Below are 26,004 nucleotides of genomic sequence, written 5' to 3'. Positions count from 1 at the left end.
ATGAAAATCCTTTCTTGACTCCCCCTCCAATGCAACTAATATTTATTTACTTGGTATTTATTCTGCATGTACATATATATAGTATGTGTTTTATATGTGTGTGTTTATAGATATCTATATCTATAGATATCCATGTGTCTATATCTATCTATACGTATCTATAGATATAAACACACACACACATATGTATATCACACACATATATTGAGAGAGAGAGGGAGAAGAGGAAAGAGGAAGAGAGAGAGAGATTGAGAGAGATATTGAAGGGACAGCTAGGTGGCACAGTGGACAGAGCACCAGCCCTGGGGTGAGGAGGACCTGATTTCAAATCTGGCTTCAGACACTTGACACTAGGTGTGTGACCCTGGGCAAGTCACTTAACCCTGACTGCCTCACCAAAAAAAAGAGAGAGAGAGACATGTCTTCCTTGATAGAGGCTAAGCTCTTTGAAGGCAGGGACTATTTCCTTTTTGTCTTTGTATCTCCAGTGCCAGGCACAATGCCCAGCACACAATAGGCACTTAATAAAATGTTTATTGATTAACTGATTGATAGATTTATCACATTAGATGGACCACGGGATCACAGGATTTAGAGTTAAGAGTACTCTTACAGTGTTATCTGGTCCCTACTGCAGATTTTACTGATGAAGAGGTTTTTAGCTTTGTTCTCTGGTCCACGAACATGGTTTTCCATAAATATTTTGAGAACAATTTCAATATACTTGGTTTCCTTCTAATCCTGTGTTTTGCTTTATGCATTTAAAAACCTTATTCTGAGAAGGAGTCCATCAGCTTCAGCAGATTGCCAAGGAGATCCAGGACACAGAAGAGGTTAAGGGTCCCTACCATTTCTCAAGGTTACATAGATAAATCACACAGCCATGACTAAAACCAAGATCTTTTGACTCTCAATTCAATTCCTGTCACATAGTTGGGAGTGTGAAGTTTGGAAAAATGTCAGTAGCCAAATATGGTGTTGGGAGGAAACCCACTCCCCAGTGTGTCCCAATAAATTTGCAGGGACCTCACAGGAAACTCAGTTATAAAGTTGGCTTCAGAAACAAAGCAGAACTGGCCCAGGGTGCCAGAGGAGAGTCTGAACACATTTGTTAACTTGATGGGAAGGAGGTGCCAAGGGCTGGAGCAGGAGTTCTCAGAAGAGGGTTTGCCCAGGGGTCATAGTCATAAGATAACAACTTCATATTTCTGTTTCTGGCTTGAGTTAATAATTTACTAAGAATCAAGCAGTCCTTAGCAAACATCTAGTTCCCCTGCACTTAACAGATAAAGAAGCTGGGGTGCTGAAATTTGTACCAGAGAATTAAAATAATAATAAAGAATAATAACAACAATTAGCATTTCTAAAGTACTTTAAGGTTTGCACAGTGCTTTACAGATGTTATCACATATAGAATAATAACCGTGAGGGGTAGTTGCTATTATTATATACATTTTACAGATGAGGAAACTGAAGCTGAGAAGTGACTTGCTTAAGATCACAGAGGTAGTAAGTGAAGGAGCCAGGACTCAAACCCAGGTCTTTGGATTCCAAGTGTCCTTCTATGATACCCCACCTTATCTCAGGCTAGTATGTCGTAATGGCCACCTGTCCATTTGTGCTGGCATGTTTTTTGTTGTTGTTGTTCTTCTTCTTCTTAAAAAAACAAATTGAAAGCTGTCTAGGAGAGCTTTGGCTACACCCTAGTGGTGCATCAATTGACCAGTCAAAAAGAATATATTTAATGGATTTGTCCAGGGTAGTTTCCAAGGGGTCTCCCAAGCTGGGTCATACAGGGATCTGTTGAAGGAACTGGATAAGGGAAGACTTGGCAGATGCATGACAGATGAGTTCAAGTCTTTGAAGGGCCATGATGTGGAAGAGGTTTTGGGTTGGCTCTGTTTGTCCCAGGACAGGAGAAATGGACAGAAGTTATGAGGAGGCAGACAGGATTACTATCAGGAAATACTTCCCAACAATCCAAAAGTGGCATGGGCTGCCTCAGAAGAGAGACACTAGCTGTATGACCCTGGGCAAGTCACTTAACCCTGACTGCCCCCCCACACACACACACACGAGAGTGGGCTCTCCCTTCCTAGACATCTTCAAGCAGGGACCAGATGACCCCTTGTTATGATGGCAGAGGGCCACCTGTGTGCCCAACCCCTGTGCCCCGGGTCTGGGTAGGGAGCCATCTGGGCAGGTATTTGAGACTCCAAGATCCTGTTGTGGTCTGAGCACCTTATAACCACCCAGGCCTGTGCTTGCTACAAGAGTGACAAAAAGAAAGATATCATCCAAGCCTTTGAGTGAGGGACTCACTTTCTGGACAAAGAGATAAGACCTGTATGCTGGCATGTGGCTTCCAGGGGAAATTAAGGGACAAGTGGTGTAGGATGGACTGCATAGTTCAAAAAAGGAAGCTCTGCCTATGGCCTGGAGTATCTGGAGAAGACTTCACAGAGCAGGGTCCATGAACTTGAGCTATTTATTTGTTTGTTTGTTTATCATTTTGATCATTGTATTTCAATGTAACTGGTCTCCTTTGTAATCATATGCATTTTATTTTGTGTTTTGAAAAACATGGTTCTGAGAAGGGGTCCAGAGGCTTCACCAGGCTGACTGCCACAGGGGTCACAACACACACACACACACACACACACACAAATATAAGAATCCCTATATAGAGTAATTACAGAATTTCTGGGTTAAAAGGAACCTCAGCCACACTGTAGTCCAAACCACATCTGAAAAGAATCCCCTTTATAACATATCTACCAAGTGGTCATTCTGCTTAAAGACCTTCCTTAAAGGGGAACCCAGAGCAGACCGTTCTACTTTTGCATCATTTCAATTGTTAGAAAGTTTCTTCTGACATCGAACCTCAATTTGCCTTTTTTGTAATTTTCCCCATATGCTCCTAGTTCAGTGAGATCACTGAAGCCAAGCCCTTCAAATACTTGAAGACAGGTAGCTCTCATGTTTCCTTTTCCTCTCCATCTCCTCTAAGTTCAACATTCCCAGTTCCTTCAGCCCCACACCATGGGCCCAAGGTCCTTCATCACCTTAGCTGCCCAACTTCTCAAAATGTGGTGTCCAGAACTGGTCCTGGGATTTGTTCAGAGATGTGCTCTGGTCAGGGCAGAGCAGGGTGAGACTAGTCCCTGATTATTGCTGGAGGCTCTGCTTCCCTAAATGAAGCCCATGGTCCCACGGCGGCCATTTCACTCTGTTGACTCCTCTTGAGGTTTTGAGTCCTTTGAAGGCATTGTCCATGTCTTACACTTCTGTATCACATGCCCCACAGCACCTTGCACAGGACTAGGCACACAGACACATCCGCTAGTAGAACTGCTATCCTCCAAAGCACTGAAGCTCATGAACTTGGAGTCGTAGAATCATAGATTTGAAGCTGGAAGGGACTTTGGAGGCCAATGAGTGCAACCCTTCATTTTATAGATGAGGAAACTGAGGCTGCGTCAAGTGACTTATTCGGGACCACACAGTTGGTAATTGTCTGAGACAGGATTGGAACTCGGGTCTTCCTAACTCCATGTGTAGCAACCTGACATCTGGCTCTTCCTCTCTCTTCCTGCTGCCTCATATCTTCTTGGCTTTGTTGTTGTTTAGTTATGTCCTGACTCTTCATGATTCCATTGGGGATTTCTTGACAAACACACTGGAGTGCTTTGCCATTTCCTTCTCCAGCTCATTTTATAGATGAGGAAACGGAGGCAAATAGAGGTTAAGTGACTTGCCCAGGGTCACACAGCTGGTAAGTGTCTAAGGCTGGATTTGAACTCGGGTCAGGCTCTCTATCCACTAAACCACCTAGCTGCCCTCTTCTTGCCTCATATTGTTCTAATAGTCTCCTAACTGGTCTTGCTTCCTCCAGCTAACCTCTTCTCTAATCCATCCTTCATGTCTCATTAGATTGCAAGCTCCTTGAGTACAGGGACTGTCTTTTGCTTCCTTTTGTATTCCCAGTGCTTAGCAGCATGCCTGATACATAGTAGGTACTTAATAAATGTTTATGGACTGAATGATGTTGCTAAGTAATCTTCCTAATATACCACAATGATCACATCAAATACCTTCAAAGTCTCCCCACTTTCTCCCAAATAAAGTTAAAGCTCCTGACCTCCACACTTAGGAGACAGACTACACTCTCATGCAATTCCCCTTCACATATCCTTTGTTCCTGCCAAATTGGGCCTCTCAACATTCTGTACTCACATCTTGCCCTCTCCCATAGGTGAGCCATCACTCCCATCCTCATACTTAGAATAGACTCCCCTTCCTTCCAATTCTGTTTGAAAAAGCCACTCTCTTTCTTCAAGGTCTAATTCCACATTATCTCCTTGAAGCCTTCCCTAAAATTCCCCCCCCCATCCCTTAGGTGAAAAAGATCTCTCCTTGATAAATTCCTCCTAGCATTTCCCCTGGCTCTCCTTTGTCCCTGTTCCATTTTACCTTGCACAGTAACTCACTGGGTACTTGTAGTATCCCTACCCCCTTCTCTTTTGGACTGTCACCTCCTTGAAGGTAGAGATGGTGCCATTTTTTCATGTTTTCATTCCTAGCTCCTACAGGGACCATACTGCAGAAAGAGCCTCAGAATCAGGAAGACCTGGGTTTAGGTCTTTGTCCGATGCCTCCTGGCTCTGGGCCCCAAGGCAGGACGTTTAATCCCTCAGTGCCCCATGAAATGCTCTGACTCTAAATTTTAGAACAATCACTAGCCTCCATTGGTGGGGGGCTTCTTCACCAGAAATTTTCTAAACCAATGAAAGCACATATCTAAAAAAAATGCCCAGTATGATGTCTTATACACAGTAGGTCTTTAAATATTTACTGAACTGAATAATAGTTGTTCAGTAAGTTCTCATTGAATTGAGTCAGGTTAGTTTGGATTGTATTAAATTGAATTGCATTGTGGCTACAGTCAGCGCCTTCACCTTGGAATAATTCTAAAATCTGAGAAGTCAGTATCCATAAGAACAGTCATCAGAAATGAGATTATGTGTCCACTCAAGGAGGGCACTGCTCAGTGAGAAGGGAACATGGCAGATGACAGCCAGCCAAAGGTCCTAAGTCTGCTCTTTAGAAAGAGAGCCTTAAACAAATTAAAAATTATAAAAAAGAAAGAGAGCCTAGCATGGAGGGAGTGTTGGACATGGAAGCTGGCAAGGCAGCAAGTCCACAGGCAACTTCCAGCTCCCTCCTGGAAGATCTGTTTAAGAAGGCTGGGAAATGTCATTCTCTCTTTCCCTCTCCCCTAACCCACCTACCTCCCTTTGCTTCTGAGCTGGCAGCTGCATCCAGGGGCCAAGTCTTTTGTTTTACAAGTTTGCTAAAAGGGTTTTAACTTAGAAACATTCATATGTGTTTGCATTGCTTCCTTCCACTTGGAAAGACTCTCTGAAACTGCTGGTAACCCATAACAAAAAAAAATAAATAAATAAAAAAGAGAGAAATCTATAAAGTCCACAACTCATAAGCTAGTTATGGGAAATTTTCTATCAAGCTCTATTTGCCTATTTTGGTGCTTAAGGGGAAAAAGGGTAGGGACCTCCTGAAGGGACTGTTCACAGTCCCTCTGAAAAGGAGATACTTTAACAACAGGGGAAACACCTGGATTTCAACTTAGACTACTGATATTCAGGGACATACTCTCTCTCCTCTCTCTGTCTCAGTGTCTCTGTGTGTGTGTGTATGTCTGTCTCTGTGTGTGTCTCTCTCTCCCTCCCTCCCTCCTCTCTCTCTGTCTTTCTGTCTCTCTTTATTATCTCTCTCTTCTCTCTGTGTGTGTCTCTCTTCTGCCTCTCTCTGTCTCTCTGTCTCTACATCTCACAAAGAAGAAATTATTCTAATTGTGATGGCATTAAAAAACCTACGTCTTGACAGCATGGGAAGATCAGCCCCAGGGTGGACACCAATGTGTAGGCACTGTGTTTCAAAAATGGAATCCCCTGAGGTGCTACATGAGCAGGCATGAACAGGAGAGGGGCTGATGCATATATGACTGAATCAGAACAGCTGTGCATTGTCCTGCTAAGTGACTGATCAAACATCCAGTAACTACTGAGCACCTCTTGTGTGTGAAGGCCAGTGCTAGGCACAGAGGCAGATAAAAGTGCATTTTAAAGGATCACAGACTTGGAACTGGAAGCACACTTACAAGTCATTCAGTGAAACATCTTCCCAACCCCACCCCCACCCTCCACCCTACCACCACCACTCTACCCTTACAGAAAAGGGAAGAGAAGCCCAGAGATTAGGTGATTTGTCCAGTGTTTTACAAGCAATAAGTATCGTGTGTGTGTGTGTGTGTGTGTGTGTGTGTGTGTGTGTGTGTGTGTGTGTGTGTATGCATGGATATCCAATTTCATTTGATCTTTATAACAATTCTGTGGGTTGAATACTGTTTTTATTCTCATGGGTTACTTGGCCCAAGGAGTGATGAAGTCCTGCAGCCAGCGTGGGTTTCTGAGTTGATTTCGTCTTGCGGAATGATGAATTTCTGGAGTCGAGGAAGTTGTGGAAAACAGCTGGGTGGGGAATGATGATCTGAGAAATGGAAGTAGAGAGAGGCTAGGTGACTTGCCCAGGGTCATCTAGTAAGTGTCTGAGGCAGGATTCAAGCTCTCTTCTTGATTCTAAATCAGGTACTCTGTCCACTATACCGAGTAGCTAGGTCAAAGTCAGCTAAGTAGAGGGGTTGGGCGTTCGGGGTGGGCTAGGGAAAGGAATGGCTGGAGCAAAAATTCAGAGGTTACTTGTGAAAAGGGATGTTTTGTTCTTGCCATTGTATCCCCAGCACCTAGCACAATGCCTAGCACACAGGAGGCCCTCAATAAGTACTTGTTGAACTGATCTGAATGTGCTCAGATGTCTGGGAGAGCGTGACTCTGAGCTGAGTTGTGGGAGGTCAGTTTGGAAGGGTAGTTTGGGCCATATTTGGGAGGACCCCTGGTGAGGAGATCCTACTTTATCCTGACCCAAAGGTCTTTTCTTTCTGGCCTACTCCCTGGATTAGGAGAGACCCCTCAATAAAGGGTTAGAGGCTCCTTGCTGACTGCCTCTCTTCGAGCCCTTCACGTGAGTGACTTCAGACTCCACTCCCTAGAATCCATTACCCTGGAAGTCATACACCTAGAAGCTCTGATGCATGACTTAGCTTTACCCAGTTGGCCAGAGGAGTTGTTCAAGCCTCCCATGCAAAGCCCCTTATTACTCTCAACCTGTCCAATTCACTCTCACGACTTAGAAATAGGCAATATAAATATGCTTTGATGAAATCTGTGATTGAATAGGAAGTCCCTAAGCTTTGTGCGGATGAGGTACACTGGTCTTTCTAAAAGGTAGCTACAAGAGGACCTTAAAGACCTTCTTAGAGGACTTCTAAGCCCCTCGTTTATAGAGGAGAGAATGGAGCCCCAGAAAGTGGAAGTGACTAGCGCAAAGTCACACGGTGATAAGGAGCAGAGCCCAGCTTTGAAGCCAGGACCTCCAGCCTTCAAATCCAGCTCGCATTCCATAGAGGCACCACTTTGCCCATAGCAGCCAAACCCAGGCACAGGTGGAGGGGAAGTCACAAGCCTCGATGTGGCCTGGGTTTGAGGGGTAACAAAATGTATTTCTCACTCAGAAACCTCTCTCCAACCAGCTGTCTAAAGTCTCCCACCTTTAATCACTCCTTTTGGTGAAGGCACTAAAGCAATTATGCTATTTAGGACAGGTAGCCCATGAGGATTTAGCACCAATGAACACCTCCTGGAGAGACAGTCCATCACCCGTTAGAGCCCTGGAGGGATGGGAAACAGGATGGAGAGAAAGAATAGGTCATACCTAGGGAGGACACAAATTGGCCTAGTAAACAGAGTGTTGGGCTCCAGTCAGGAAGACCTGAGTTCAAATTCTGTCTCTGATGCCTTCTACCTGTGTGACCATCCACAAGTTTTTTTTAATATCTTTCTTTCTTTTGTTTTGTTTGTTTTTATATCTTTCAAGGCTTTAGTTTCCTCATTTGTAAAATGAGAGGGTTTCGATATATCATAGGATCATAGACTTAGAGGTGTATGGAACCTCAAAGGTCCCCTAGTCTAGCCCTCCTATTTTACAGATGAGGAAACTGAGGCTGAGTCAGGGTCACACACAATCAATCTCTAAGCTCCCTTACCACTCTAAATCTTGGAGTTGGAGTCAGGAAGACCTGAGTTCCAATCCTGCCTCGTCTACTTCCTAAATCATTTAACCTCTCTCAGCCTCAGTTTTCTCATCTGTAAAGTGAGAATAATAACAGCACCTATTTCACAGGGTTGTTGTGAGGATGAAATGAGATAAGGCCACAGCTTTGCAAACAAATAAATGCTAGGTATTGTTATTATAATTTTAATCATTAAATCTGTATTCCTCTGATCTTATGAGGACAGTGCTGGGTGAGGTACCATGAAGGAAGCCTGAAAAGTCATGGGAACCTCAGAGTGGGAATTTAGAAAGGTAGACAGAAAGCCCTGGGAAAAGCTTCCAGTTTCACTATTTTACCCAAGACCAGGCCTACTAATAATGGCTTTTCATCCCTCTTGGGCTTTTTTCTTAAAGCATTTTACAAGAAAGGTTTGGAGTGGCATGGGGGGAGGGGAGAGGGGGGAGGAGGGAGGGAGGAGGGAGAGGGTTGGAGAAGAGAAACAAAGCCAGGTTTCAAAGACTGCAGGGAGAGAGGGAGGCCTTGAGTCCAAGATCTGTTTATCGCAACGCAGGAGTTTGACTTGGCTGTGGAAGTGGTGCTAATTCGATTGAAGAGGATGTGAGAGTTGGAAGGCCTTTGTTATTAGTGCATTCTAAGATGCTGATGGATTTACACATTTATTTATCTCAATTGGTGTGTAATCTTCATCCTCCTGCACATTCTTCCCTTCCTCCTCCAGCCAGTCAGCTGGGAGCTGAGAAACAGATTCCAACACCACCCCTCCACTCTCCCCAAGATAAAATCAGTCCATCAACAAGTAATTACAGGAGGGCCTCCTGTGTATCCCAGGCCAGCCCTGGGGCTCCTGCTGGGGGGGGGGGGCAGGAGAAGAGAGGAAGAGAGGGATTCTAGAAAGAATACACAGCCCTCAGCCAGAGGAGTGCAGGAGAACAATAATAATAACTCGCAATAATCATTCATACTTCTGTAATGCTTTTAGGGTTACAAAGAGCTTTCCTCCCAAGGACCCCAGGAGGGAGTGCATGTACTCATTATCTGTATTTTATAGAAAAGGGACATGAGGATCAAAGGCATTAAGTGACTTACCTAAGGTCACACAGCTAGTAAGTGTGGAGCTCACATACCAGAGGTGTGCTGGTAAATATTTAACAACACAGCTGGTTTTTCCAAAAGAATTGAACTTTTCAGTTTAGTCTGAATTATTAACATTTTCTTCGATTGCTTTCTTAAGTCTAGACAATCAATAAAACAATATGCCAATCCCTGATGTGTAGTTTTCAAGGAGTAAATTCTCATGCTGAAAATTGAACAATCAGCTCTCTTGAGCCTATGTGAGCAGGCTCAGACACATCCTTGTTACTTAGAGTAGAGCAGGGACGGAAGTGATATGGAAAGAAGATTGGTCCATTGGTCCATGGGCTGACTTGCAGAGAGAGAAGCCTAAAGATAAAGAAACCACAGAATCACAGACCTGCAGTTGTAATCCAACCTTTTCATTTTACAAATGAGGAAACCGAGGTTAAATGAATGGATGGATGAGCATCCAAAAAAAAAAGCATTTACTATGTGCCAACTACACATATGAGTGAGTTCACCTACAAGGCACATAGAAAGGCCCAAGAGTCTGGAGGGCATAGCAGCAGGGCCAATGGCAAGGCCTTTGGCAGATAGTAAGGCCTAGTGGATTTCCATCTTTCTTGAAGGCTAGTGGTTTGTGACTCTCAGTTCATCAAAGCAACGTGAGCAAACATGGCCTTCTTCTTGTTCTACTACCCCCATGAGGTGTGGGGCATCCACAGTCATACAGGTAGTAAGTAGAAGAGCTAGGATTCCAACCCAGGTCCTCCAACTTCAAAGCCAACATTTTTCTCCAACACCAGATGGCCTCTAGATCCAAGGGACATCTGCTAATTCTCAGCATTAGGATCACTGCCAAACAGATGCCTCGCCTTTTTCTAAGATAGAACTCTAGCATCCAGGCCTAGGAGCTTGTGTAGGTAGGAAGAGTGGTCTGGATTGGGTATCGTTCATCTGTCTTCACATGACTCAGCTTTGGCATACACCACAAAAGCTACAGAGCCTCGTCCACAAAGTCCATCAGCCCAGTCAGCATCAGAGTGCTGGGTTTCTGCCAGCCCTGGCCTACACCTCTGTTCTCATAAAGTCTTGCTCGTTGCCATTCTCGCTGTGTGACCAGGAAAGGGTGACCACTTAAACCTCTCTGAATCTGTTCTTCCTTCTAAAATGAGGAAAATATAGATTACCATTCATTTGGGATGTTATAAAGGGGCTTGTAATTCAAGTATCACTTGGGCTTAGTGGTCTTCCATCTTGGAGAAGCTGTGATTCTATGGTTGTTTTTTAGGATACCTGGATGGAGGAATGAAAGATTATGTTTCCTCCAGCCCTTCCTATATCAAAGGAGAAGCTTCGAGCTATATCTCTGTGTTTCTTGGGTTGGTGAGCAGTCTATAAACTATGGATTTGCTACCATATTCCTGGGTCCCCTCCTGGATTTGGGAAGATGTTGGAGATGATTAGAGCTTTTAAGAGTATTCAACTTAATTCAGCAAATAGGTACAAGGTATTGGGAATTAGGTATTGGATAATTAGGTGGCACAATATATAGACTGCCAGGTGTGGAGTCAGGAAGACTCATCTTCCTGAGTTCAAATCTGGCCTCGGACAATCACTAGGTGTGGCACCCTAGGCAAGTCACTTAATCCTGTTTGCCTCAGTTTTCTCATCTGTAAAATGAGCTGGAGAAGGAAATGGTGAACCACTCCAGTATCTTTTCCAAGAAAACCCCAAATGGGGTCACAAGGAGTCAGACACAACTGAAATGAATGAAGAACACAACAAATTGGAAATGGAGGTGGGAGCAGTGGACTGTTGTTATTTCAGCAAAACCAGATTTGAACTCAATGGCCAAGAGGATATTTATTTTTTGGTACCTCCCACTTCCTTTTATAGCTCCGTTTTCCCCTACCTTCAAGCAGGTAATTACCCTATGCCCAATTCCCATAAAGCCTTGTTCTTTCTTTTATAATTTCTCTATGAAAATGTCAGCTAATAAATTAAAGGCTTAAGTTGCGATCCCTCTCATGTGCATTTATTTGTATTTTCCTAGGGGACTGGAGATCAGGAAGTTGTAGGAGTGAGTATATTAGACCCAAAGGAATGAATCTTTAATGGTGGAATTTAAGGTGTTCTGATATGGTAGTAGTAGGAAATGTACATTTATTTAATGTCCATTGTGTGCTGGGCACTATGTTAAGTGCTTTACAAATATTATCTCATCTGATCTTAGCAAAACCCTCAGAGGTAGCTATTATTATCCCCATTTTATAGTTGAGGAAACTGAGGCAGACAGAAATTAAGTGACTTGCCCAGAATCATACCGCTAGTACACGTCTGAGGCTAGATTTGAAGCGAGGTCTTCCTACCTTCAGGCCCAACACTCTATCCACTGGGCCACCTAACTGCCTCATAGGGGCAGAAATGCTTGAGTATCTTATCGGGTGCCCCTCAAATTAAACCACTAAGTCAGACATTTGTAACGAAGGCTATCTCTGTATCCCTTCCCCATGTCTTAAACCCAGATTAGGTCGGGGGTGAGAAACGTGCAGCCTTGAGGCCACATGTGGCCTTCTAGGTCCTCGGGTGGGGCCTTTTGACTGAGTCCAGATTGTACAGAACAAATCCTTTTATTAAAGGGATTTGTTCTCTGAAGTTTGGATTCAGTCAAAGGGCTGCACTTGAGGACCTAGAGGGCCGCATGTGGCCTCAAGGCCACAGGTTTCCCACCCCTGAATCACCTACATCTATGAGAACAGAGAAGGAAGATCCAAGCACAGCAATATCTCAGCTTGTCACAGGCCCCGCATTGCCCACCCCAAGGGGCACCAAACCTTAAACTACATGTGGTTGGTAACCACGTTGACCCCAGAGGGCTACCTTGGCTGGAATTCCTCCTGGCACCCAGAAGGAATATTTTCTGCATTGGTTCTGCTTCTCCGCCAGGCCCTCCTCCCCTTTCTTCAGACTCTTAATTGATAGGGTTCTACATCCTTGCACATGAGAGGGGCTTCTGAGAAGGGAGAGCAGAAGGAATAGATCACAGGTTCATGGATTTAACCTGGAAGGGACCTCAAAGGCCATTCAGTCCAACCTCCTCATTTGACAGATGAGGAAACTGAGGCCCAGAGAGGTTAAGTGACTTGCCCAGAGTAGGCTAGTAAAGTTTCCAGTGTGGAATGTGAACCCAGCATTCTATTCACTGTGTCTTAAAAGGTGTGATTCGGGGATTGGGAGCAAATGGGTCTATCTGAAGTTCTAGGGAAGGGTAGGAAATGAGGCAGGATAGTTAGGTAAGGCAGGGCCTGACTGTGAAGGGCCTTGGGTGCCAATTTAAGGAGTTTGGACTTGATTCTCCAATCCCCGAGGCGCCTCCCCTCCTAGCCCCCTCCTTCTCTGGCTTGCCTTGTCTTTCCAGAGCTTTGAAAAGTTATTTTTAAAGTTGGTGTTTTGTGTTTTTCCTCCCAAAGTTCTTCTCTGTGACAAGGCTGGAGGTGAGGTGACAGCCCCTCCCCACCCAGCTTAGGGAAGGCCCCTTTCTCCAGCCAAGGCCCCGAAGGGATTGGAGTTTTCCCTGAGTGAGGCCACCTCAAGTTCATCCTAACGGATTCTGTCTGGTCTTTTCTTAGGGAGACATTAATGGATTGATTAATGACCAAGATGATGACATTTTTGTCCACCCACTCTCTTCCGAGAGAAAAGAATAGAAACATTGTGCTAGCCTGTGGAGCCATATCAATGAGGAGTTTGAAGAAAGGGGAGGAGGGCCTGGTGGAGAAGAAGAACCAATGCAGGAAATATCTGAGGCTGGAGTAGGGTGTGAGAGGTAACTTGAAGGTCAGCCTGGGTCATTTGGAGCCAGTGAAGCAGGAAGAGATAAGAGGACCCTGGAAAGTGCTGGAAAGGACTTTGAATACATCTAGGCCAGCACGCTTATTTCACAGATGAAGAAACTGAGGTTCAGAGAAGATAGGGTATTTGCTCATGGTCAAAGGAATCAGAGGCAGGGTTTGAGCCAATGTTCTTTCCATTGCATTATTCGGCCTTCTCTTGAGAAGGCTGATGAGGACGGTCCTGACTAACTAGGGTTACTGGGGACAGCTTCGTGCATGAGGTGGCATTGGAGTTAGGTGTTTAGAGGATGCTTAAAATCAATCAATCAATAAGAAATCCATCAACCAATAAGCATTTCATTAGCATCTATGTGCAAGCACAGTGCTGGATGATACAAATATGAAGAATGAAACAATCCCTAGGATGCTAAGTATACATGAACCTTTGGGAATCACATGTAATACAAACCCTGCCTATTTCCACCTCAAAACTAGGGGAGAAGGGGCAGCTAGGTGGTGCAGTGAATACAGCACTGGCCCTGGATTCAGGAGGACCTGAGTTCAAATCCGGCCTCAGACACATAACACTTACTAGCTGTGTGACCCTGGGCAAGTCGCTTAACCCCACTGCCTAGCCAAAAATAAAAAAATTAAAACTAGGGGAGAGAAGGGTCCTTGAATAAGATGTGTCTTACCACACTTGGTGTCCAAGGCCCGTGGCCCAGCAGATGGATCTCCCATATAAAATAGATTGTAAGCTCCCTGAGGGCAGGGACTGTCTTTCCCTTCTTTCTGTATCCTCAGGACGTAGCACAGTGCCCAGCGAATAGTAGGTGCTTAATAAATGTTTGTTTTATTGACCGAGTGGATTTGTCTAAAAGATCTGATTATCTAGATTTCCCCTGAGTACTTGATTCTCGAACCCTTCTTCTGCAATGGGAACAATTTGGAAGTTCCTCATTTCACTGGCAGAGTCCCTGTCAGAGGCCTCCAGCCAGGTCCCATGCAGGTGGTCTGCCATTAACCAGCAGCCTGCCCACTGACGTAACATAGAAAGAATGCTGAATTGGGAGTTAGAAGACCTGGGTTCGAATCCCAGTGTTGCTAGTTATTACCCTTGTGACTCTAGCAAATCACTGAACCTCACCAGGCCTGGACTCTATGAACTCTGAGGTCCCTTCCAGGTCTGTCATTCTATAGTCTAAGGCCCCTTCCAACTCTGAAACTTTATATATTAAGGTCCCTTCCAGCTTTAACAGAGGTGTCTTCCAGCTCTGACAGTCTATGATCCTACGACCCCCTTAATTCAGGACCTAGAATAATAGATCCTACTTATTATGTGAGGGAGAGAGAGAGAGAAAGAAGAAAGAAAGAGAGAGAGAGAGAACTATACACTATATAAAAACCCATTAACTTGATGGATTTCTTTGAGAAACAAACATTTAATGGAAGGAATCTGGAATCCATCAATCAGTGGATATTTAACTGAGCATTTACAATCATTCATTCAACAACCACTAAATGCTACTGTGTGCTATGAGCATTAGGAGATAAAAAGATATTGTCCACAGGTTTCTGTACTGGGAATTCATATGAGTTAGAGGCCAAGGTGACCTATAATGGCCCTTCCATGTGTCCTAAGGGCTGTGTGGGTGCAGAAGAAATACTAGACAAGGTGTCGACCCTTAAATATAGGTGCCAAGACAATACAACCCGAAACAGAGAGCAAAGAGCATTTGGCTGTGAGGGCTGTAGCAGCCTGAGCTCTGGCCCATACAGTAAGTCAGGGAGCCTGGCTGGAGACGTGTGTGCGAGCTGAAAGGAGGGAGAGATGAAGCTGCAGAGAGAACATAGACCTAACTAGAAAGGGCATCGAATGCCATGCTGGGTGGTTTGGATTTGACTGCAGTAGGCAGTGAAGAGGCAGTAAGCAGTCTATCCTGGCTCGGTCTGGTCTGGTCCCTCAGGACGAGGTGACTCAAGGGTCTGGACTGTCCCCCATCCCCAGATGACAGACTCAAAGTCTGCCACGGGGGACCAGGATTCCAGAGCCAACAAGAGCCCTTCCTCCAGCAGGTATGACACATGAACTTCCCAGGGCTCTTGACTTCCAGCCGCAGTGTGACTTGTGAAAACCATTGCTATGGTGATTACTATCATGCTTCAATTTTTGGAAATTAATCAAGATGATAACAGTTCTCCAGACCATTGGGATTAAGTCAATTCAGTAGGAATTAATTACAAGCAAGAAATAAGCTTACAGAGCAATTCATAATGAAGTTCCCTGGGGTGTAGAAAAAAATAATGGTCTGTCTCTCTTCCTTCCTCAGATCATAGATTTAGAGTTGAAAGCCCTGGAAGAGTTAGAGGTCACATACTCCAACCTCCTCATCTTACAAATGAGAAACTGAGGTCCAGAAAGGGAGGTGAGGGACTTGCCCAAGGTCATACAGACAAGTAAATAGCAGTCAGAATTTGGACCCAGCTCCTCAAACTATAGATCCACCATGCTTTCCAATGTATCCCACTTCTTGCTTTCTCTTCCCACCTGAGTTCTCCCTTCTCTTTCTCACTTCTTCCCTCCCAGTGTTCCTCTTCCCTTCTCCCTCCCCTCCTGAATTTCTTATTTCTTCTTATCCTTCTCATAGAGAATTTAAGAGTTGAAAGAGATATTTAGAGATCATATAACCCATCCTTCTTCTGCTGAATCTCCTCTGGGACATCCCTGACAGGTATCATCCACTCTCTGCTTGGGCCACCTCTGATGACAAGGGATTCATTACCTCCAAAGGCATGGCGTGCCACCGATGGACAACTTTTCCCCTTTGGTCCTAATTCTGCCCTCCAAAGCCAGACAAAATAAATCTGCTCCCTCCTCCCACATCTGAGCTCCCCCAATAGAATGCAAGCTTCTTGAAGGCAGGGATTGTTTCATTTTATGCCCTTGTATCCCCAGCACAGCACCTGGCACATTGGAGATGCTTAATGAATGCTTGTTTATTTATTAATCGATCCCTTTAAGATATTCTAATTCAAGAATTCAATCCAAGAAATATTTCCTGAATATCTACTAAGTACAAGGTGACCACGAGGGCCTACATAAGCAGAGGACCATTAATTGTAGAGGAGAAAGGTATCTTGGGGGCCACCTAACCTAACCTCAACTTTCTGCAGATGAGGAAACTGAGACCCAGAGATGGGAACCTATGTCCAAGGTGACATAGGTAGTAAGCAACAGACTCGTGCATCCTCTGACGCTAGACTCAATGTTCTAGGTCATAAGTAAGGTCCCTTCCTGAACTATGTCCCTGATCCTATGAACCCAAGTCTGACACTCTACCCACTGAGCCGCACTTCCAGCCAAGGCCAAGAGTTCCCATTTGGCGTGAGGAAAGAACAGGTGTATTCTATATGGCTCCAGAGGGAAGAACAAAGTCAAGATGAGTAAGAGACTGATGGGGTTTGGCTTAATATAAGGACGAAATCAGATGGAATTGTTCTTTAATGTTCTTCCTAAAGAGGTGGTGAGCCCCCTCTCGTTGAAAGTGGTCAAATGGAGGCTAGATGGCTGCCTGTCCTGGGAACATGGTTAGATTGTATATTATTTAACATAAAATAGAGATAATTACGCTTTCATTACCTCCCTCACGAGGTTGTTATGAAGAGACTTTACACGCCTAGAGGAATGAGAGCTATCTTCTGCCTTATCATTACTAATGGGCACAGAAAAAGTCTGGGCCACTTCCAGACACCAGGCTGTGTGCATCCTCCTAGAACAGGCAATGGGGCCGAGCGTCCAGGGGCTGAGGCCCCTGCCCCAACAGGACAGGTGATGGCACGTGGCCTTGCCTCCAGGGGAGGCAAGAGAAGAGTTGGGAAACGAGTTCAAAGGAAGTTGGGGGCCTAAATTCAGTGATTCTTATTAGACAAGTCCCTAAGAAGGAAATGAGGAGATCTGCCAGCTGGCAACATACTATGTTGTGACAGAGAGAGGAAACTGCCCCCAGGCAGCTGGGAAAGGAGCCTGGGTTTGAAGAAGGAAGGAATGGCCCAGAGTTAGGGCCTCCGTCATCTTTTGCGCCTATCCTTGTGATTGGCATGGGTAGTATGTGTGTATGTGCGTGAAAGAGAGAGAACAGAAGGGAGAGAGAGAGAGAGAGAGAAAGAGAGAGAGAGAAAGAAAGAAGGAAGGAAGGAAGAAAGAAAAAAGAGGGAGGGAAAGAAAAAAGAGAGAAGGGAGGGAAAGAGAGAGAGAGAATAAGAATAGATGTGCATCATATAAGCATTTATATAGTACCTACGGTGTGCCAGACACTGTGCTAGGTGCTGGACAACTATTATATCATTTGATCCTCACCATAACCCTGAGAGGTAGATACTATGATTATTCTCATTTTATAGATGAAGAAACTGAGGTTAACAGAGGTTAAGTAACCTGCCCATGGTCATACAGCTAGCAAATGACTAAGGCTTCACTTGAACTCAGGTCTTCCTGACTCCAATTCCAGCGCTTTATCTACTGTGCCACCTAACTATCTATGATATTAAGAATTTATTCAAGATCCGTCACCAGAAAGGCTGCTTGGGGCTGATTTGAATTGGTAGAACGGCTTAATTTAAAAAATTAAATATTTATTAAAGATTTAATGTTGGACATCAGCACAGTTAATTAAACTTGCTTAATGACTATTTACATTTAAATCAGAGAAAGAATAAGCATTATATTACACTAATACACCATAATAATAACTAACATTCATACAGCACTTACTGTATGCCAGGTGCTATACCAGCTGCTTTGCAAATATTATCTCATTTGATCCTCACAACAGCTCTTCAAGGTAGGTGCTGTTCTATTATTATCCTCATTTTACAGTTGAGGAAACTGAGACAAACAGAGGTTAAGTGACTTGCCCAGGGTCATAGGGCTAGTAAATGCCTGAGGCTGAATTTGAACTCAGATCTTCCTGACTCGAGGCCCATCGTTCTGTCCACTGGGCTACCTAGCTGCCTCTGAAATTAATTAATTTCAATGCATAAAATATAACAATTTCTCAGCCTCTCCCGGTCTCCTTCAAGATTCCTTTGCCCATTCATTCTCATTCACTTTTCCTCTAATACAGTGAAAGTTAATGTGTATTCTTCTCTTGTTCTGCTTTCCTCACCTTGCATTACTTCATACAGGTCTTTTCAGATGTCTTTGTACTCTGTTTTCAAACCTACTGGTGGTCTTAATTGCATCATAGCATTCCATTACATGCATATGCCACAATTTATTTAACCATTCCCCCTCCACTGTTGGAGGTTAAATTACTTCCAGCCTTTTGTGTAATTGCAAATAATGCTTTTAACATCTTTGGATATGAAGCTCTTTTTTTCCCTTTACTTAACACTTCCAGTTGTATATTCCCAAGGAATTATTGGATAAAAGGGTTAATTTTGGTAACTTTTACTTTATGCTGCCCAATTTCACTCCTGAAAGATTCCACAAGTGTACAATTCCATCACTAATGGATGAGTATGCCTGTTCCTGCCCCATTTCACCACCATTGAGTTTTGGTGCTTTTAATTCCTTTTTTGCCAATTGGATGGGGTGTGGTGGAACTTGAGTCGTTTTAATTTGCATCTCTTCAAGTATGAACATTTTTTCAAGTCATTAACAATTTGTGTCTTCTCTTTTGAAAAATGCCTGTTTATAACCTTTGACGATTTGTCCATAGCTCATTCATTTTTCTGGGACTGGGAGCCAATACTGCTCCCCACTTTTTTCACCCATCCCCTCCTCCACCCCTCCCTGCCTCCCTTTAGAGAACCTCAGCCCCACAAGGAGAGGTCAGACAGGGACAGAACTGTCTGTTTTCAAAGCAGGAAACGTCGTAACCTCCACATCTGCTTGTCCCTTACATGACATCATCTGCTTTCATTTCAAATGCTGCAGGAGGGTTCTCTGTCTTTGTCTCTCTCTCTTCCTCTCTCCTTCCTACTCCCTTTTTTTTCTTATCTAATGACCTCTAACGTCCCTTCCAGCTCTGAAATACAATGATCCTCTCTTCAGTTTTTTCCCTCTGCTTTCTCCCCTCCAATCTCCTCTCTCCTCTCTTTCTTTCTCTCTTTCTCCTCTCTCTCTCTCTCTGTCTCTCTCTCTCTGTCTGTGTCTGTCTTTCTTTCTCTCACACATGCCCCTCTACTCTGTATCTCTCTCTTCTTCTCCTCAATCCTCCTATCTCTTCTTCTCTTTTCTACCTCACCCCCCTCCAGCTATCCCAACCCCTTGTCTACCTTTTCCCTTCCTTATTGATCTCTGCCCTCAAGAGCTTTCAATCCGGTAGAGAAGATGAGATACAAGGACAAATGAGTGAAGCACATTATAGAATACAATAATTGCCAGATAGGGAGTACAAATAATAATAACAGAAACTGACATTTCTATATTGCTTTAAGGTCTGCCAGGTGTTCTCCATAATTATCTCATTTGAGCCTCACAAAGACCTTGCAAAGCAGGTCCTCTGTAGTTATTGTTAACCCCATGGTACAGGTGAGGAAACAGGATCAGTGAAATCAAGTGACTTGTCCACCATCACACAGAGTCAGGTTTTTCCAGACTCCTAGTCCAGTTTGCACTATAGCATGGGTGCGTCTAGTACTAAATGATGAGGAGCTTTTAGGGAAGGAAGATCTGGCTTCAGGAGATCAGAGATAATTTTTGAAGAGATAGCATTTGGGTTGTGTCTTCATGAAAGGCATGAGAAAAAGCATGGAGGAGGGAAAGCCCAGGACACATATGGAGAATGAAGGATAGTCCAGTTTGTCCAGTTTGGAAGAAATAGAGCAATGCCTTGCATACTGTAGGAACCCGACTCATGTTTGTTGAACTGGATTCTGTCACAGAAAAGTAGGAGATGAATGGAAGAAGAGAGTAAGATCAGATTGTGGAGAATCTTGAAAGCCAGAGAGGAGTTTGTACTTTATCTGTGAGCAGTGAGAAGCCATTGAAATTTTTTGAGCAGGAGAATAATTTTTAATTCACATTCCACTTTTGGAAAATGAGTGGCAGCATGTGGAAGATGGATAAGAAAGCATGAAAATCAGTCAGGAAGCTACTGGGTATAAATAAAGAGGGCCGGAAGTAGGGTAGCATCTATTCTAGGTTCATTAGTTATTATCATGCAGTTGGAAAACCAAAGGGTCTGCCCTCACCCCCTTCCACTTCCCTCCTCACCAACGAAATGCTGGTAGCAAGACTGGGAGCCTGGGGTCTTACTTTCCTTAAACTGATGATTTTCTTGACTGGGCTGATCCTGGAGCAGAAAAGGAGACTCAAAGGCTTCTGCATCCAAAAATAGCTTCTCCCCAGGCCTGATCTTGTCTGGAATTCTTAAATAGGTCTTACAGCTGAAAGGAAACTTACAGATAAAGAAACTGAGGCCTAGAGAATTGAAGTGACCCATATTTCTTTATGCTGAATCAAGACCAAACTAGGCTTTGGGATTTTGGGGAAGGGCCTGAGATGAACTGCCTCTGCCTTATTCCTTTATTCCTTTATCTCTGCCTGTCCCACCTCCCTCTGCCACCCGCCTCCACCACCCTCCACCCCATGACCTGAGAATCTCCAGCACTGCCCAAGAAGACCTTGAAGGAAGGGATGTTTCTCTAGACTAATTTGCCTGAGCCTGGGGCCTTCTGCCAACCAGCTAAGTGTGAGAACCTCCCTGGGGCCTGGGGCAGGCAGGGCTGACTGGGTCTGGCCCCTCTTGCTTAGAGGTGGGGGTGGGAGGGAGGAAATCAGGGAGGGCCCCAGGCTCACAAAGTGGCTTTTGGAAAGAGAACACTCAAACAGAACACAGCAGTTTCCACTTCCTTCCCTGGCTGTCAGGTGCTGCTGACCTTTCCCCACTGTGGCCTTGGCCAATCTGGAGGGCGGTCTCCTCTCTTCCACTGGAGTAGGGATAAATCCTTGACCTCCAGAGATCTTATCCCAAGCAATCCTCAAGAACATTGAAGGGCTCAATGAATATCAGCAGATTTGCCTGTGGTTATCAGAACCAAAAGCATGTTTCTTATTCCAGGGCCTCTGCAAATGTTACCCAAAATTTTGTTTTTCATCAGTAATGACCCCTTCTCATCAGCAGCATAATTCCCATTTTACAGATGGGGACCAAGAGGCACAGAAAGGGGAAAAGTGTTGCCTGAGGTTGCAGAGAAAGTCAGGGAAACATTTATCTCTAGTAAATGTCATTTTTAAAATTTTTATTTCAGCTCTTTAATCTGTCAGATCTCTGAGACTTTTCATTCTGCGTCATCTGCACATATGATGAAGAAATTTTCTATATGTTCATCTAAATCATTGACATTGCATGTATGGCACTCCTTCATACATGGGAGCCCCCCAAAAAAGCTTCCCAAGGGTTAAGATACTCCAGAGGTCCACATCCACCCCAAACCATAGCCCTGGAGCACCCACTGATGCGTTTGCTTTTCCTAGTCATCCAGAGAATAGTTCAAAGCAAAGGCATTTAGTGAAATCATATAATAAGAAAAGTAGCCATAGAGCACCTCCTCCCGTATAAACTTAGGGCACACCCTCTCGTAAATTTATCCACCGTCAGTGGGAAGAGTGCACGTATATGAGGTGCTATTGGAGGCACACACGTAGGCAGCAGATGTAGCCAGGGCCCCCTCACTGTAGGGTGACGGATCCTGCAGGACTGCCAGGCACTTCTGCCCCTCCTCCACTGGCCCTGGTCCCCAAAGGGCTCCAAGCCTCTGCTGCTTCTAAACTCTTTGCTGGGCTGTTCTCAATGCTGCTACTTGGTTAGCCTCAGTGGTCATCCGCTGCTGAGGAGACACCCCTGGCCCAATAGGGAGGTTGACTTCTCTGTCTTTTTTTAAAAAGCTTATTAAGGCTAAGCTTTAGCTCCTTTACAGAAATAGGCCATATTCCACAGGGTGCATTTGAAGACTGAGTCTATTCATTATGAGATTTGGGATCAATATCAGGTTATAAATATAAGATTTTACTTAGGAAGGTCATATTGCCCAAAGTCACAAAGCTAAGAAGTGACAGAGCTAAAACCTGAGTTTAATTCTCTTGTCATTATTACACCACACTGTATCTTACATACTTTAAAAAAAATTATAGTGTAGATTTTTTTTGTCTTTACATCACCTACATTTCCCAACATATCCCTTCCCCTCCTCCCACAGAGCAATTCCTTGCCACAAAGAATTAAAAAGAGTTCGGCAAAACTAAGCCACACAATCTATACAACATTCCACACCAATGGTTGCCCACTTTTGCAGAGAAATTCATAGGGCAGAGGAGGGGGGAGAATGCCTTTTCATATCTCTTCTTTTGGGATCATTATAATTTCATAGCATTCGAATTCTATTCTTTTCTTGTTATTCTTTCCATTTCCATTGTTGAAGTCATTGTGTACTGTTTTCCTGGTTCTGAAGACTTCACTTTACATCCACTCATATAAGTCCTCCCATACTTCTCATATTCACCATATTTAATTTTTTATAGCATTATAATATTTGATTATATTCATGTGCCAGAATTTGCTTGGTCATTCCCCAACCAATGGGAATCTACTTTGTTCCCAGTTCTTTGCTCTACCAAAAGTATTGCTATAAATATTTTTGTATATGTGACATTTCTTTTTTTCTAATGACATTGTTGGGATTATATGCTCTGAGTGAAATCTCTGGGTCAAAGGGAATGGACATTTTGGTAACTTCCATAGTATAATTCCTAATGGCTTTCCAGAATGGTCAGACCAATTCATATCTCCACCAATAGTATATTGGTGTTCTGTCTTTCTTCATAAGCCCTCCAACATTGGCTAGTCTCATCTTTTGTCATCTTTGCCAATTTGCTGAATATGAGTTAAAACTTTATTCTTATTTTGATTTACATTTTTGTTGCTATAGTGATCTGGAGTAATCTTTCATATGGTTGGTAATAGTTGCAATTCTTCTTTTGAAAACTATGCATCATATTCATTCAATGTTTGTCCAATGAGCTCTTACCTATTTTACCCCTTTGAGAGAGAAAGGGGATTCATCCAAATTCCTATAGCTGGAGAAATTCAGATGCAGAAAAGTTAAGTGATTCACCCAAGGTCACACAGCAGGGCACATCCTTAAATTCATTCTGCTGACTCTCAGGACCCTTATTACTTCAGCTGCCCCATCCAGGAACCCCAAAAGTCCAACACAGAGGCGACCTTGGCTCTGTTAGCTTGGCATGTTGTTAACAGGCTTTCTTGGGTTTCAGGATTTCCATGAGGCAATACTAAAAGCCCTAAGTGAGGAAACAGAGGACAATGAAGAGTCATTAGCCAGAAGCGAACTGAGACAAGGCTTGAGTGAGCTTCCAGCCATCTATGAACTCCACCAAGAGATCCTGAGTGAACTAGAAGAGAGAATACTGAACTGGTGAGTGGCCTCTCTTGGCCCCAATCTTCTTTTCTGATGGTTATGCTTTATAATGATCTCTCTCTCTCTCTCTCTCTCTCTCTCTCTCTCTCTCTCTCTCTCTCTCTCTCTCTCTCTCACTCTCTCACACACACACACACACACACACACACACACACACACACACTCCTCTACAGATAGCTTCCCTCAGACAAACCTTGGAATAAAAGTAATACAAGTGTCATTATCTCCATTTTCTAGAGGAGGAAACTGAGATTCAAGGAAAAATGAAGTGACTTGCACAGTCACATGGCCACAAATTGGCACAGCCTGGATTTAAACCTAGGTCTTCCAACTTCCAGCCTCTGATCTTTCCGATATACCATATACCATACACCATATATCCTAGGATAGGATGGTGCATGGAGTGACAGAGTTCTGCTAAGCTAGGACACACAGCAGAACTAGTAGAGCAAGACCCTATGGGTTTCAAAGGATTCAGAGCTAGAAGATATCTTGGGCTTATCTACTACTGAAGCAAAGATTTTCTTGTCTAACCCCTGCTTTTTACAGTTGAGGAAACAGTTGAGTCCATCCCTGGAGTGGGGAGAGGAAGACAAAAAAGCCACAGCTTTTTCCAGAAGTTCAAGCCACCACTGGCAACAGTAATAATAAATTACAGGAGGGTAACTATGGCAGGCTGCAAAAATTTACTACCTACTGCATACCTAGCAAAACATATCCTAATGGCTAGAATTATACATCAGAAGCTCATTATCTTTTGTGGAGTGACAGATTACAAATTCCCATACTACAAATGCCAGTTATTTTACTGTGTTATGGAAATGCTTGTCTTGTTCCTTGAATTGAAAACAAAATAAATTTTTAAAAATATCCTTTAGAACTCAATCAATACCTGCTACTGGAAGTGGACCATTATCACAGACCAAACTTTTTCCTGCATTGCCCAGATATAACATTGACCCATGAAAACTCAAGAACACTGTTTTTATGTCACCCTACCAAATACTCATATTTCCAGGGTACAAAAAAACCCAGCTTTTTAAAAATTGAGAACTAGCAGAAGAAATAAAAAGCATGTGGGAATAGGGCAAGATACTTATTCACACCATTTTATTTGCTACTGGAGTGGTACTAAAGATGTTTGTAGTGAGTCGACAGAAGATGAATTACATTTTAATACTTTTCTACACCTACCAAAAAAAAGCCATTATTTTAATACGTGTGTAATAGTCTACATATTAAATATAAAAGAATAAATATAAATAAATATATTTTATATGTTATATATAAATAAATGTAAAAGAATAATAGTAGGAGAGTGAAACTGTGGGACTGTATCTATCTGATACCATCCCCCAAAATGAGAAGAATGAGATGAAGATAATAATATTTGCTAACATCTACATGATGCTTTAAAATGTACAAAATGCTTTACATACATTATTTTGTCTGAACCTCACTAATGCCAGTAGATTAAAGCTTACTTTCCCCATGAAAGTCAGGAAACCTTCCACAGGACAAAGGTGGGGTGACTGGAAATCAAATGGCATGCTACAGAGGGGTTTGCTGGTAATTCTTAAACCATTTACTCAAAGTATCCCCTACTTCTATTTTTCTCACATGGCTTCAGGGAAGAGCAGCCAAAGGTGGCTGACATTTTCCTCACCCGGGCACCAAAATTCGACCACCATGTGGCTTACATCATGAGATTTGATAAGAATTTGGTCCTACTCAATGGAAACTGCATCAAGTCTTCCCAACTAGCCACCACCATCCGGGAATTTGAGGTAAAGTTCCCCCCCTTCTCTCTCCCTACCTCCCCAGCTTACTTCTCTGTGTACCCTCATCATTACTGTCGTCACTAGTCATAACTCACATTTCTGTTGCGTTGTAAGGTCAACAAAGCACTTGCCTTACAAATAACCCTACAAAGTGGCTCATACAAGTATTGATACCTCCATTTTACAGATTAGCAAACTGAGGCTTAGAAGTGACTTACCCATGCTCAGAAAACTAATAAATGTTAGAGCTAGGATTTGAACTCCTATCTCCTGATTTCAAGGCTTGTGCTCTTTCCACTAAACCCTGCACACTGTCTAGGGTCTTCTGACCTTTTCTTTTTGGATGTTCCACTTGAACTCAGAAGGGGAAGAACTACTGATTTAGGAATGGCGAAGGATGAGCTACTGAGTTCTTTTCTCCTCATCCTTCCTGTGCCCTCTGCCCTCTCCAGTGTGATGGGGCTGATAGATCATGGATTATCATCATGGCATCACAGATTTAGAGCTGGAACAAACCATAGACATCACTTAGTCCAATCTTCTCATTTTTCAGATGAAGGAAACTTGGGCCCAGCACCACACAATTAGTAAATGTCAAAGAAGTGGGATTTGAACCCAGGATGTCTTGACTTCAAATCTAATGCTGTAGCCACTACAT

The 26,004-nt window shown here is 43.6% G+C and overlaps 1 protein-coding gene across 2 annotated transcripts in view; it reads left to right on the top strand.

Annotated features, from left to right (window-relative positions):
- Positions 1–26,004, top strand: part of FGD5 (FYVE, RhoGEF and PH domain containing 5) — a 188,869-nt gene that overhangs the window by 121,710 nt on the left and 41,155 nt on the right. For both annotated transcript variants that reach the window (XM_020981127.2, XM_020981128.2), the window contains exons 6-7: positions 23,402–23,562; positions 25,196–25,352. In XM_020981127.2, the coding sequence (XP_020836786.1) occupies positions 23,402–23,562; positions 25,196–25,352 (318 nt within the window). The remainder of the gene's footprint in view (positions 1–23,401; positions 23,563–25,195; positions 25,353–26,004) is intronic.

The sequence above is a fragment of the Phascolarctos cinereus genome, unplaced genomic scaffold (assembly GCF_003287225.1).
Source record: "Phascolarctos cinereus isolate Bilbo 61053 unplaced genomic scaffold, phaCin_HiC Scaffold_4;HRSCAF=312, whole genome shotgun sequence".
In the NCBI taxonomy this organism is placed as follows: Eukaryota; Metazoa; Chordata; class Mammalia; order Diprotodontia; family Phascolarctidae; genus Phascolarctos; species Phascolarctos cinereus.
This window is presented reverse-complemented; position numbering and strand designations above follow the sequence as displayed.